This window comes from Mucor velutinosus (assembly GCF_035048745.1).
Source record: "Mucor velutinosus strain NIH1002 chromosome Unknown tig00000165, whole genome shotgun sequence".
NCBI classification, from domain to species: Eukaryota; Fungi; Mucoromycota; class Mucoromycetes; order Mucorales; family Mucoraceae; genus Mucor; species Mucor velutinosus.
The window spans coordinates 452540-463581 of NW_027041913.1; the positions used below are offsets into that span (position 1 = coordinate 452540).

At 43.7% G+C, this 11042-nt stretch overlaps 7 protein-coding genes across 7 annotated transcripts; 4 read left to right on the forward strand and 3 right to left on the reverse strand.

Moving 5' to 3' along the window:
- Window positions 1–213: 213 nt before the first annotated feature.
- On the forward strand, window positions 214–2078 carry RPL38_2 (60S ribosomal protein L38; the record flags this gene model as incomplete). The annotated part of the gene is made up of 7 exons (XM_064822446.1): window positions 214–455; window positions 519–678; window positions 737–1066; window positions 1170–1225; window positions 1284–1417; window positions 1511–1837; window positions 1894–2078. 7 exons carry the CDS (start codon window positions 214–216, stop codon window positions 2076–2078), a joined length of 1434 nt encoding a protein of 477 aa, XP_064679046.1.
- Window positions 2079–2634: 556 nt separating this feature from the next.
- ATC70_003079 (uncharacterized protein) lies at window positions 2635–4432 on the forward strand (the record flags this gene model as incomplete). The annotated part of the gene is made up of 5 exons (XM_064822447.1): window positions 2635–2638; window positions 2699–2839; window positions 2892–3042; window positions 3151–3587; window positions 3642–4432. 5 exons carry the CDS (start codon window positions 2635–2637, stop codon window positions 4430–4432), a joined length of 1524 nt encoding a protein of 507 aa, XP_064679047.1.
- A 205-nt stretch (window positions 4433–4637) lies between these two features.
- PMI1 (Mannose-6-phosphate isomerase) lies at window positions 4638–6062 on the reverse strand (the record flags this gene model as incomplete). The annotated part of the gene is made up of 8 exons (XM_064822448.1): window positions 4638–4702; window positions 4764–4840; window positions 4897–4998; window positions 5089–5120; window positions 5214–5354; window positions 5412–5479; window positions 5535–5675; window positions 5780–6062. 8 exons carry the CDS (start codon window positions 6060–6062, stop codon window positions 4638–4640), a joined length of 909 nt encoding a protein of 302 aa, XP_064679048.1.
- Window positions 6063–6271: 209 nt separating this feature from the next.
- ATC70_003081 (uncharacterized protein) lies at window positions 6272–7134 on the reverse strand (the record flags this gene model as incomplete). The annotated part of the gene is made up of 3 exons (XM_064822449.1): window positions 6272–6729; window positions 6806–6890; window positions 6949–7134. The coding sequence occupies 3 exons, from the start codon at window positions 7132–7134 to the stop codon at window positions 6272–6274; spliced, it is 729 nt and encodes a 242-aa protein (XP_064679049.1).
- Window positions 7135–7543: 409 nt separating this feature from the next.
- Window positions 7544–8697, forward strand: DBP4 (ATP-dependent RNA helicase dbp4; the record flags this gene model as incomplete). The annotated part of the gene is made up of 2 exons (XM_064822450.1): window positions 7544–7854; window positions 7914–8697. 2 exons carry the CDS (start codon window positions 7544–7546, stop codon window positions 8695–8697), a joined length of 1095 nt encoding a protein of 364 aa, XP_064679050.1.
- A 33-nt stretch (window positions 8698–8730) lies between these two features.
- Window positions 8731–9274, reverse strand: ATC70_003083 (uncharacterized protein; the record flags this gene model as incomplete). The annotated part of the gene is made up of 2 exons (XM_064822451.1): window positions 8731–9094; window positions 9147–9274. The coding sequence occupies 2 exons, from the start codon at window positions 9272–9274 to the stop codon at window positions 8731–8733; spliced, it is 492 nt and encodes a 163-aa protein (XP_064679051.1).
- A 196-nt stretch (window positions 9275–9470) lies between these two features.
- On the forward strand, window positions 9471–11039 carry HRR25_1 (serine/threonine protein kinase; the record flags this gene model as incomplete). The annotated part of the gene is made up of 1 exon (XM_064822452.1): window positions 9471–11039. The coding sequence occupies one exon, from the start codon at window positions 9471–9473 to the stop codon at window positions 11037–11039; it is 1569 nt and encodes a 522-aa protein (XP_064679052.1).
- Between the last annotated feature and the right edge of the window lie 3 nt (window positions 11040–11042).

The following is an 11042-nucleotide window of genomic DNA, read 5'->3' on the forward strand; positions in this document are numbered from 1 at the left end:
TAGAAAGTGGGTGTCTATTTATGATGCACATTTCATCTACTCTGCTATATACGAATGCGGTGCTTCTATGAGTTTGTTATACAATGTCCAGATCATGAAAATCCAACTCTCATTTTTGCTATTGAATAGGAGCTTGATCCCGTGAACAAGTTTAAATTTGATTGTCAAACATACACTCGCGTTTTCCACCTTTCTTCAAATACAAACAAAAACATGGCTCAACGCTGTACTGTTGCCTCTGCTCCCGGAAAGGTACTCTTAACCGGCGGTTATCTCGTGCTTGAACAAGCCTACACTGGCTTAGTGATTGGTACATCAGCTCGATTTTACACTGTCATCAAGCCAGAAAGTGCCGGTGCTCCAGGTACCCTCACTGTACGCTCACCTCAATTCGATCAAGCAACTTGGCAATACAAGGCAATTGCTGATGGCGACAAGCTTGATTTTTCATCCATGTATGGCTCTCTCTTATACTCTGATTTGATTTGTAGTAGTCCTGACATTTGATATCTATACAGCACCACAGGGAGCAGTAACAAATTCGTAGAGACATGCTTAAAATTCACATTGCAAATTATCCTCGAGCGAACTGGAGCACAGCAAGTAAACCAACTGTTGAGCAATGGCATTGAAGTAACTATTGTTGGCGACAATGACTTTTATTCACAACGTGCCCAGGTAACGTAGACAATGGCTAATACCACGAGTGGCATGGCTTGATCTAAATCCAACTTAGCTTGAAGCAAAGCACCTTTCAAACAATGCAGCTGCATTGGCGTCACTCGACCCCTTTTGCAAAACACACGCTACATTGTCTACTGTGCACAAGACAGGTCTTGGAAGCTCGGCTGCACTCACAACATCGCTTGTTGCTGCATTATTGCTCTATTTCAAGGTAGTCAATGACTCGCTGGACAAAAAGGAAAAGGTGCTCATTCACAATGTGGCTCAATTTGTGCACTGCTTTGCTCAAGGTAAAGTTGGAAGTGGGTTTGATGTATCATCTGCTGTCTGGGGAAGCCATCGATACAAGAGATTCAATCCAGCTATTTTGACTCCAATTATGGTAAATAGCGCTCATTACCCTACTCTACACTCCCCCACCCCCCCCCCCAAGGAGACAATGTATAACCTCCTTTTTTTTTTTTTCTCTCTTTCGTGCTTGTTAGGATGAACATGTAGACTCCAAAGTACTATCAAAGGCACTTGATGCTCATAACCAGAGGTATGAGGCAGATGCAGTTATTTGCGAATATGTTTGATTCATGCGCATGTGTATCTAGCTGGGACAATGATGTTACTCCATTCAAGCTGCCCCCAGGTTTTGATTTGATGTTGGCAGACATTGATGCTGGTAGCCATACACCTACATTGGTTGGAAAAGTATTGGCATGGAAGAAATCAAAGCCTGAAGAAGGTAAGCGCACTCGATTATATCATGCGAAGCTTAATATCGACTCTCTCTCTCTCTCTCTCTCTCTCTCTCTCTCTCTCTCTCTCCACTACACAGCTGATCCTCTTTGGGATGAACTCGGCACATACAACTCTCAGGTAGAACAGCATTTCCGCCAATTGTCTATCTACCACGAGCAAGATACCCAGTTGTACAATGAGACGCTTGCTGCTTGCTCTCAATTAACGTCCAGTGAATGGCACACTGTACCTGGATTTATTGCCGAGGAGTTTGTGGCACTGGTCAAGGACGCTCATCATGTTCGCTCTCTCTTGCAAATGATGAGCGACTTGTCAGATGTTCCTATTGAACCCAAGGAACAAACAAGACTGCTGGATGAATGTGCCAGTGTTCCTGGTGTTGCAATGGCAGTCGTTCCAGGAGGTAAGAATTTGACATTGTTTTCAAGTGCGAACATGATGATTCAATTATTTATATAGCTGGCGGCTATGATGCCATTGTTTGCATTGTGTTGTCAGACAAGGCAAAGCAAGATGTTCGCCATGTTTGGGAGTCTTGGAAGGAGCTCAGTGTTGGTCCTCTTCTTTCTCAAGCAGACTCCCATGGCATCACGTGTGTAAAATTAGAAGCTGTGCCTGGCCTATCCGCTGTCCTCTCTGATTAATTGAAATGATCCAATTCTACACATACATTGCCAGAAAACATCATTTACATAAAAGCCGCTTTAATACACTCCATCTTTCTAGTTGCCATGTCGCTGAATTTGACGCTATTCTTTGGATAGCATGAACAGTAGTGAAAGACAATTCGATTCAAGAGACATCTGACGACCAGTGCTAGAGACGAAATGTGGCAGATCAACTTGGATTTACCCTGTATCGAGCAAGCGTACAGTGCTCTACATTGAGCTCTGCTGCTCACATCCACGAGTGCTCTGGTAGCGACATCCTCTAGCACTCGGTAGAAGAGCATGATAAATCCGAGCACTCAACTCCATGTGTGCAATGGGAAAGAAACAGTCAAACCTGCAACCTATCCAAACAATTTTTTCTGGTATTTTTCCTAAACCTTTCTCTCTCTCTCTTTCCCTCTACATTCTATTCCAGTCAACAAAAATAGCAGCTTTTGCAACGCCTTGATTCTCTGTAATCAACCTCAATCTAATTTAGCAACAATTATCACCAAGGAGAAAGAAAAAAGAACTCTACATCAGCATATCGATGGGTAACAGATATGGATAGATCGTCCTCCATTACATTGCATTGACACTCTCTTTCTTTATAGTCGTGCATAGAAGAGGCGGTAGACCTAGTGGAGGAGGCAGAAGAAAGCAAAGAACACCGGCGAGAAGAAGATCACAATCCACCTCGGACGAGAATAGCTCTGATGGCGGCTCTATCACTCGCTGCGTCTGTGGTGAGACTCGTAAGTTTCTGAAAGCGGCAGAGTGCGAGAGTGATATTGACACTGTATAAAGATAGTGTTGGTTTGATGGTTCAATGCGACAAGTGTGAGGTGTGGCAGCACTGTGAGTGCATGGGACTCGAGCAGCCAGACATACCTGATCACTATTATTGCGAGCAATGTAAGCCAGAGAACCACAAGAGTCTTCGTCAACACAATGGAAGGTAAAATGAAAAAAAAAAAAAAAAAAATCTCCTCACTTTCTGTCTACTTTCTTTCTCTTTTTCAATTACTTACATCTGCTCCTCCTTTTTTCTTGGGTGTATTATTAGAACAAAACGCCAATATGTTTCGACTGAACGTGCAGCAGCCATCGTGAAAGCACCAAAGAAAAGAATGACGCTCAACAGTCGAGAAGCAAGCATGTCGCTGGAAGATGTTCTGGCAGCGAGAAGCGCATTGGAGATGTATGAGTCGCATAAGGATGGCGACTCGCCTCAAGCAAACTCGCATCCACCTGTTGACACCAACGCATCAGGTAACTCCCCACTAACACATCAAGACGCAGACATGGAAGCCACAACTACAGCGACATCGCCCAAGAACGAGAGCAGTATGAATGGAGACACCATGGGGCTGGTCAAGCCAACAAAACGAAAACGAGATTTGGGAATCAAACTACCTGATACAATTGACGAAAAATCAGAGCCACCTTCATCTACTGTTTCATCTGTGGGTCATGATGATCTTCCTGTTCTGAAAGAGCAAGGTAAGATGGATGAGCCACGACAAATTGAATTGGCATTCAACTGGCCTTCTGTAGAGGAATTTTCAGAACCTGACCGAATCACACCAAAGCCATCCACCTCAGCAACAGTGAAGCCTAAAAGAAAGCAAGCGAAACCATCTGAGAAAAAGGGGAATGGCCGAGTCAATGGTAAATCAACTATCAGTAAACGAGGCAAGCCACGATCCCGCACATCAACACCGGTTCGAGAGTCATCGCCCATGGCATGCAGTGAATTAGACGACGACACTGGAAAGGAGTCTCCAGAGGATGGTATCTCCTCTGTGGTGTTTGACCATTTCTCACCTGCAGCACGTGCTTCATCTCCTCCAGCAAGGACTCGTCAACCTCACGCTCGCATGAGTATATCAGAAATGAACAGACGAGCGAACCAAATTTTAGAATACATTAGTTCTATTCAAGTGGAAATGGCAAGCAAAGAAACTGATAACCGTGCAGGACATGGCGATACTACGAAATCAACTGAATTAACCGTGGCAGTGGCAATGCAGCAACACCACGACGAGCCCATGCGAGACGACGACGATGATGATAACGATTCGCTGAGCAGTGCAAGTACCATTCCACTGAATCGAGACGCAGAAGACGACGATGATTTACTGGAACCTCTGGACAAAGACAAGCAAAGCTCAATGGAGATCATGGACATGCTCACACGGAAACTGATTAAATTTCAGCGAAGATTTGGATCAAGAAACCGTACATTATACGAAGAGGCTTTCATGGAAGGTGAGGGTCGCATTACTCGAAGTCGTGAGGTCAGTGGCAGTGTGAATACCTCGTATCGAAATATGATGGCTCATTAGCACACATCTAACCCTGTTATTTTATTCTTTTTTATTAACCTCTTTTTCATCGCATTGTGTATATTCTTTTCCCCCCCCCCCCTTTTTTTTTTAATGCCAAAATTAACATTCTCATCATACGCCTCTGTACATAATATATATTTTAATGTCATTTAATCCGCTTTATTACTATCAATAAACATGTTGACCACATTTTTCTAATTATCTATCTTAAAGGACTGTAGTCTAATGGCTTCAGAATGAATGAATGCATGCTATCCACCAGACGCACTAAAAGTTTAAATGGTTTCAGTGGGATGTGCCTTCATCTGGCATCTCGTGAATCAATTACCTGTTTTATACACTGTGTCTGACCATCCTTCGACCTTCCAGGCCTCTTCTCTGGTAGTCTTTCTGGTTTGCAAATCACTAACACGCCAATTTATATAAGCATCCACTTGAACTTGAATGATTTAGGAACTTACGGGTAGGTCCACATGTGTTGTACTGTATGCAAGTTGCCCAATTGACTGAACCAGGCTCCGACTGGCTCACAGAATTGACTTCTGCACTCAAGGCCCTTACGCCTAAACGTTTACTAGATGTTAGTATCACAAGCACTCGATGCTTTTCCCACAAGTCCAGAGAGAGAAAGAAAGACAGAGATTATAATTTACCAATAATATTCCCATTCAAGCAAATTTCCAGGCTGATAGATAAGCAAAAAAAAAAAAAAAAAAAAAAAAAAAAAAAAAACAAAGTTTAGATAAGATTTTAATCAAAATGAGAATTTCACACTAACCTTTAAATTATATTTACGTAGTTCGTAAATGCCATTTGTCGTTTGAGGTGGTGAAGTCTTCCAAAAAGAAAACTCGAGCATTATATTGTTCTCACGAGAGATCAATAAGGGTCGGAGGTCCTTGAGAAATTGTGCATGGACCTTTCAAATGTGTGTCAGATGTCGCGACTCATATTTTGCCCTCTTACAAAAACTTACTGGGTCTTTGGCTAATCGCTCCATGGTTTGTTTGTGGCCAGGATAACCTTTGTATTCCCAAATATGAACTAGGCATGGATATGAGCCAGTGTAAGCAGAGGAATACATATCAAAATACTGTACCAAATGTATCGAGATCACCCACAATCATTTCCCAGCTACCGCATAAATGGACTTCATTTTGAGGATCGTTGGCAATGCGAGGATAATGAGTCGACATGAGTTGAATATACTCTTCGACCTTGTCTGGCTTGACACGATGGGCTATGTCAAGTGAGTGGGTCAATTACCTTTCATCGGCTTGCGCGGCCCCATCCCCACATCCAAGCCCCCCCCCCCGCCACTTGCTATGCACAATGTAGACTTACTTTGCATTTCATGAACGTATTTGCCTCTTGCCAGCTTCTTGGAGTGGGTAGTAGTCAGCTCAGGGGCCAATACATTACCAGCACCACTTAGCTCTTTGCCATAGAGCACAGACTTGATGAAGCCAGCGCTTTGCTTGTTATTGGGATCCACAGGCTCTCCAGCATCTTCGTTCTTTGGAAACAGACTGCTTCTGGAGGTTGACAAGGCACGAACACCGATTGATCTGGTACCAATGGCTTTGATTGCGTTGGAGCGCAGGAATCTTTGACTAATGTTTGACATGTTGATATAAAAATGAGAAATAAAAGAAAGAAAGAGAAACTATACAAAAGAAAATAAGGACCTTTATATAAGCCAACGGCAATAACAACAAAAAAGAGGGCATGATTTATTTAAAATGAGATTGTCGTACAAAACCATAGCATTAATTCCCCCCACACTCTACACCAATGGCCCCACATGACGTAAAGAGGTAGGGGAAGGCGCTTGTTCTAATCTTGTTTTGGATCCTCTTCCATCATTGTATCATCTTGATCGACTTGATCTTGTGCTGCTGTCACTGCCTCTAATTTTGTATCTAATTGGACCTCACTGTCTGTGGCAGACTGCTCCGCTTCAGGTTGCTCTCCTTCAGGTACTTGCACATCGTCCTCTTCCTCTTGATCGTCTTGATCTTCATCGTCCTCCTCTTCATCACTAAGGACAGTTGCAGATTCTGTATGTGTAGTTGTATTCGTAGTAGTAGTAGTAGTAGTATTGCTGGTAGCATCTGATTTTGGAGTTGATTTAGCAGTTGTCTTTTGCTTCTTTGCTGGAGGAGTGGATGGTGCAGCAGCAGTGTTATCTATCACATTCTCTTTACGTTTAGCCATCGCATCCTTCAATGTCATGGTAGTGGGAATAACATCTTCCAGGAATTCAAGCTGATCAGATTCTTTGACTGTGCTGGCTGTATATACATTAAAAGAGGCATGAGCAATACATCCCTCCCTAGAGAAGCACATATCCCATCCTCTCATACTCACCTAGATCCTTGTAATAAACCGTTTTTCTCTTCTCCTTTTTGGCCTTTGAAAATGCTTCAGTGACAAGATATTCCATAAACAGCTCCTACATTAGAAAACATAAGCATCCATCATCACACACTCGCCGCAAATCACAAGGTTACAGTGGCATAAGCTATACAAAAAGTGGCCTCAGCATTGATGAGAGAAACGTCTTTATCCTCTTTGATGACGCGCTTGATTCTAGCTAAAGGAAGCATGGTGGTGCCTGGGGTTCTCTCAGGAACATGCTTGCTGGTAGATTTGGGGGCATCCTGACTGAGGTCAATTGGTGTGTTGCTGCTGGACATGTGGATTAAAAGTGAAAGAACAGAGAGAGAGAAAAAAAAATGTTTTTTCACTCGATTTGTATGAGATCAAAGAGGAGTAGCACGGTGACTTCTGTTGCAATGCTTGAATGACATGTCTCTAAAGATGTCAAAGTGGATGATCTCTTTGAGACACGGCGCTCTTTTTCAGCAACACAGACAACATTGAGAGGATGTCAGTGAGTGCCATCAAAGTGCATTGCCAGTTATTTTCTACTGCGGCATGTATCTGTTGCACGGAAACTGCGATAAAAGGGAAAACGGACGAGCAAGACAATAGTCACTTCCTATTCAAACAACTATAAAAGGTTGGCTGATCAGCGAAACAAATGCAAAAAAAAAACCATCCGTTTTTGTACTCTTTTCAAGTTCGAAAACTCTCAATAAAGCAATGTCCTCTTCCACTAACGAAATGAATCAATTTGCATCTGAGTTTCCTACTGGAAATTTCATTGAAGCAGTGCGTACTTCATGCCGTTCATTTGTTGAGCAAAGTCCTGTCAAGATTTCTCAGCAAGGCATCAACAAGTTTCTTGACACGTTGAACAAGTTGCAGTATGAGGAGCTCTCTGATGATGTGACCATCAAGATGCCTCTCAAGTTTGAGACAGTAAACGATGAGCTGAATTTCATCACTGTGATTGATTTATTGAATTTTGGAAGTGGCTACCGTGTGCCTCTTCATGAACTCGCTGGCAGAGGGTAAATGTTTGTGTGTTTGGTATACAGGATCATGGCGTGTATGCTAACACGTATTGCAGTGCGTTTGATACAATCCGATTTGGTGCCATGTCGTTCCATATTGGCGGTAAGCCTATGGATGCCGAAACTTTCAAGAATTCCACCATCTTTGAGGTAGCAGAGATCTTTCAAATTCCAATCGACCATGAAGTCAAGCATGACAAACTGGATTTTGTCACCATCACAGAACCTACAGCGCTCAAGCCATTTGCTGCTGGTTTGACTTCCGTACTCAACACCACAGGCGACTATCTTCAAGACCACAACTACAAGGATCTCGCTCAATTCATCATGGAACATGTCAAGGCTAACCCTCAAAATGCGACCAGCCTCACTGAACATTTGATCAGGGCATTTCCCGGTCTTCACGATAGCTACAAGTTCCCTGATCAACCTCAGCCTGTCTACTTGTACAAGAAGGCTCAAATCATTGTCTATCATCTCTGGTACACATTCAAAGAGCAGCTCCCCGAGTTGTTTGATTTCAAGGACATGGACACATTGACCGTCTTCTCTGATAATGTGATTCCTACCATGTTGGCTCATCTTGGCGTGATTCAAGTGCCTGAGGAATGGCAGCAAGATATCAACAACAACATTGATCTAAGCGTTGAACAGGCGACCACGTTGAGAGCTGCTGGTGTCGTTGCATGTGAGGATATTGTCAAGGCTGCTCAATCTGGAGCTGGACCTGTCCCTCGCATGACAACTGGTGGCTTGGATGTCTATCTTTGGAGATTGGGTAAAGTGGGCGACTACAGAAAGGTGCCTCGATTCCAATTGAGAGATACAGTCATGTTCTAGAGAGTTGTTTATTCGAATAAATACGTATGTGTATTATTGCTTTAATTCCCATTCTGCTTGCTCTGCGGCTGCGTTCATTCTTTCCATAAATTCAGATTTAACACAACTTTCAGAATTGATGCGAGAAAGTAACTGGTTTTCGTGCTCTGTAATGACTTTAGTTTTTGATCTGTCTGTGTATGCTGTGATTTTGATGTTGTATAGTTTGCAATCCAAGGCGCCTAATGCTGGGGACAAGAAATAGTAGCGAGGGTATTCAAAGTCTTCATGCTCTCCCTTGAGCTGCACGGCAGGCACATGAATCGGGTCGCTTGGATCGACGGGATTCTCAAATGTGGCCTCAATGTAAGGCTGTTTTTCTTTGATGGGTTTGTACATCTGGACCAACCAAGAGTAGCTGCTCCACTTGTCAGTACACTGATACCGTTAGCAGCCGAATGTTGACTTACTGTGCTCCCAGCTGCTCATTCTTGGCATTGATGGCAAAACTGGCACTCAAATCTTCAAAGTATTTGGACCGTTTGAAGCGAGGCTCCTTGACTTTTTTATCAAACAGACAGCCACACGAGAAATTCATTAGAATAGCGAAAAGAAAGAGAGACAAGAGCACACACACATTCGGTTTAAATCAAGCGTCAGAGGGAGAGAGAAACCACGCTAAGCCAATGGCTCCACATGGCCATATAATCTCCCGAGAAACCTCTATTTTTTCTCGTGAAATTATTTTTGCTTCCTTTTTGTTGGGTGTCTAGAAAGAAGCTATTTTACGTTTCATGAGTTACTCTTCATCATCGAATAAGAGCCTTCAGTTCAATGATTATCGATTCGGTGAGCAAGTGGACATGGCAAGCACCAGCTCGCAATCTGTGTCACCTAGAAGCTCACCACAATACATGTACAACCACAGCAGCAGAAGCCATTCATCCCTCAACAGTCCCTCATCCCCACTGCAAAGCATTATTCCACAACAGCAGCAAGAGCAATACGTGCAGCCATTGACCAGAGACATGCTAGAGAAGAAGGATAGGTTGGACCTGTTGCTTCAGAATAGACCCATGCCAGGAGTAAGAGTGATCCAGAGACGTCGGAGCATATGCAATGGCAATATCTACCGTCAGCTGTACAATGAAGACAATTCGCCCATGACATTAGCAACGCCATTCACCAAGATGGATTCTGGGGACTCGGATGCCTCTGTCAACTCTTCCAATTCGCAGTACGAGGCAAGGTACAATCATCCCTATTCAGGTCAACACGCCAGGCACCGCCGCAACGAGAAGCACCATCATAGACATCCCACATCGCATGTATCACCTTCTCTTGACAGAACAAACAGAAACGACAGCAACAGAAACCGCTCTTATGGATCCATTACCAACAAGAAGCAGTCTACAAATAGTCGATCTGTCAACACAAGCCATGCTCCTAGCAACAACAGCCGTCCATTCAGCTACCATGCTCATCCGCCTGATGTCTCAGGTCCACCGCGACGTTTCTCGGGCCTAGTTCGACTATCTGCTGCTCACATTGCTCTCAGTAGAACCAGGAAAAACAAGAAGCGGCAACGCTATCAATCTACCATGTCTATTATTCTCCACAAGCTAAAGAATATGGCATCTCGCGTTGTCAACAGCCGCATATCAGAGCCAGCAGACACCAAAATGTCCGTTGAGGAAATGACCTCACTATCAAGGTACCTCTATGTGCTGAAGCATGGCTACAATAAAGACAGCAAGAGCACCAGTGACAATGAAGAGGACACACATACAACAACAGATGGTACTACAACACCTGCCACGTCAAATCAGCCTCCCATCACTGGTTTGTTTGAAGAGGAAGAGTTAGGCGACACAAGCAATAATAGAGATCAAGGCAGCAATGAGCATGACGAAGAGACATCTCCACTGCTGTCACCATCCGAGCCCAAACGAAAGCGAAACCTGAGTAGCCTGGGCAACATATTTCCATTTGCACCTCTAGACCGTATGCCCAGCCTATCCAGGTCAGGATCAGAGAGTAGCCAAATCAATTCAGAGTCAGATCGCCTGTTATTGCCACCTTCGCCACAGCAATTTAGAACATCGCTGCTTGGTCGACATCAGAAAAAGAGACACTATCTGGATAAGGTGTCTACATGGATACAGCACGTATGCCGTCCCATCCTTCATATCCAGCAGTATCAGCAAGATCAGCAGGAGCACAATACCCAAATTAGATTTGAGGGATGGTCCTTATTTTTGTTTTCGCCTACTAGTTTGACTCGACTCTATCTGTGGAAGGTGGTGGGCGCAAGGCGAGTATACAGAAAACGACGTACAATACGTAGAGCTGACTTGCGCTGATGC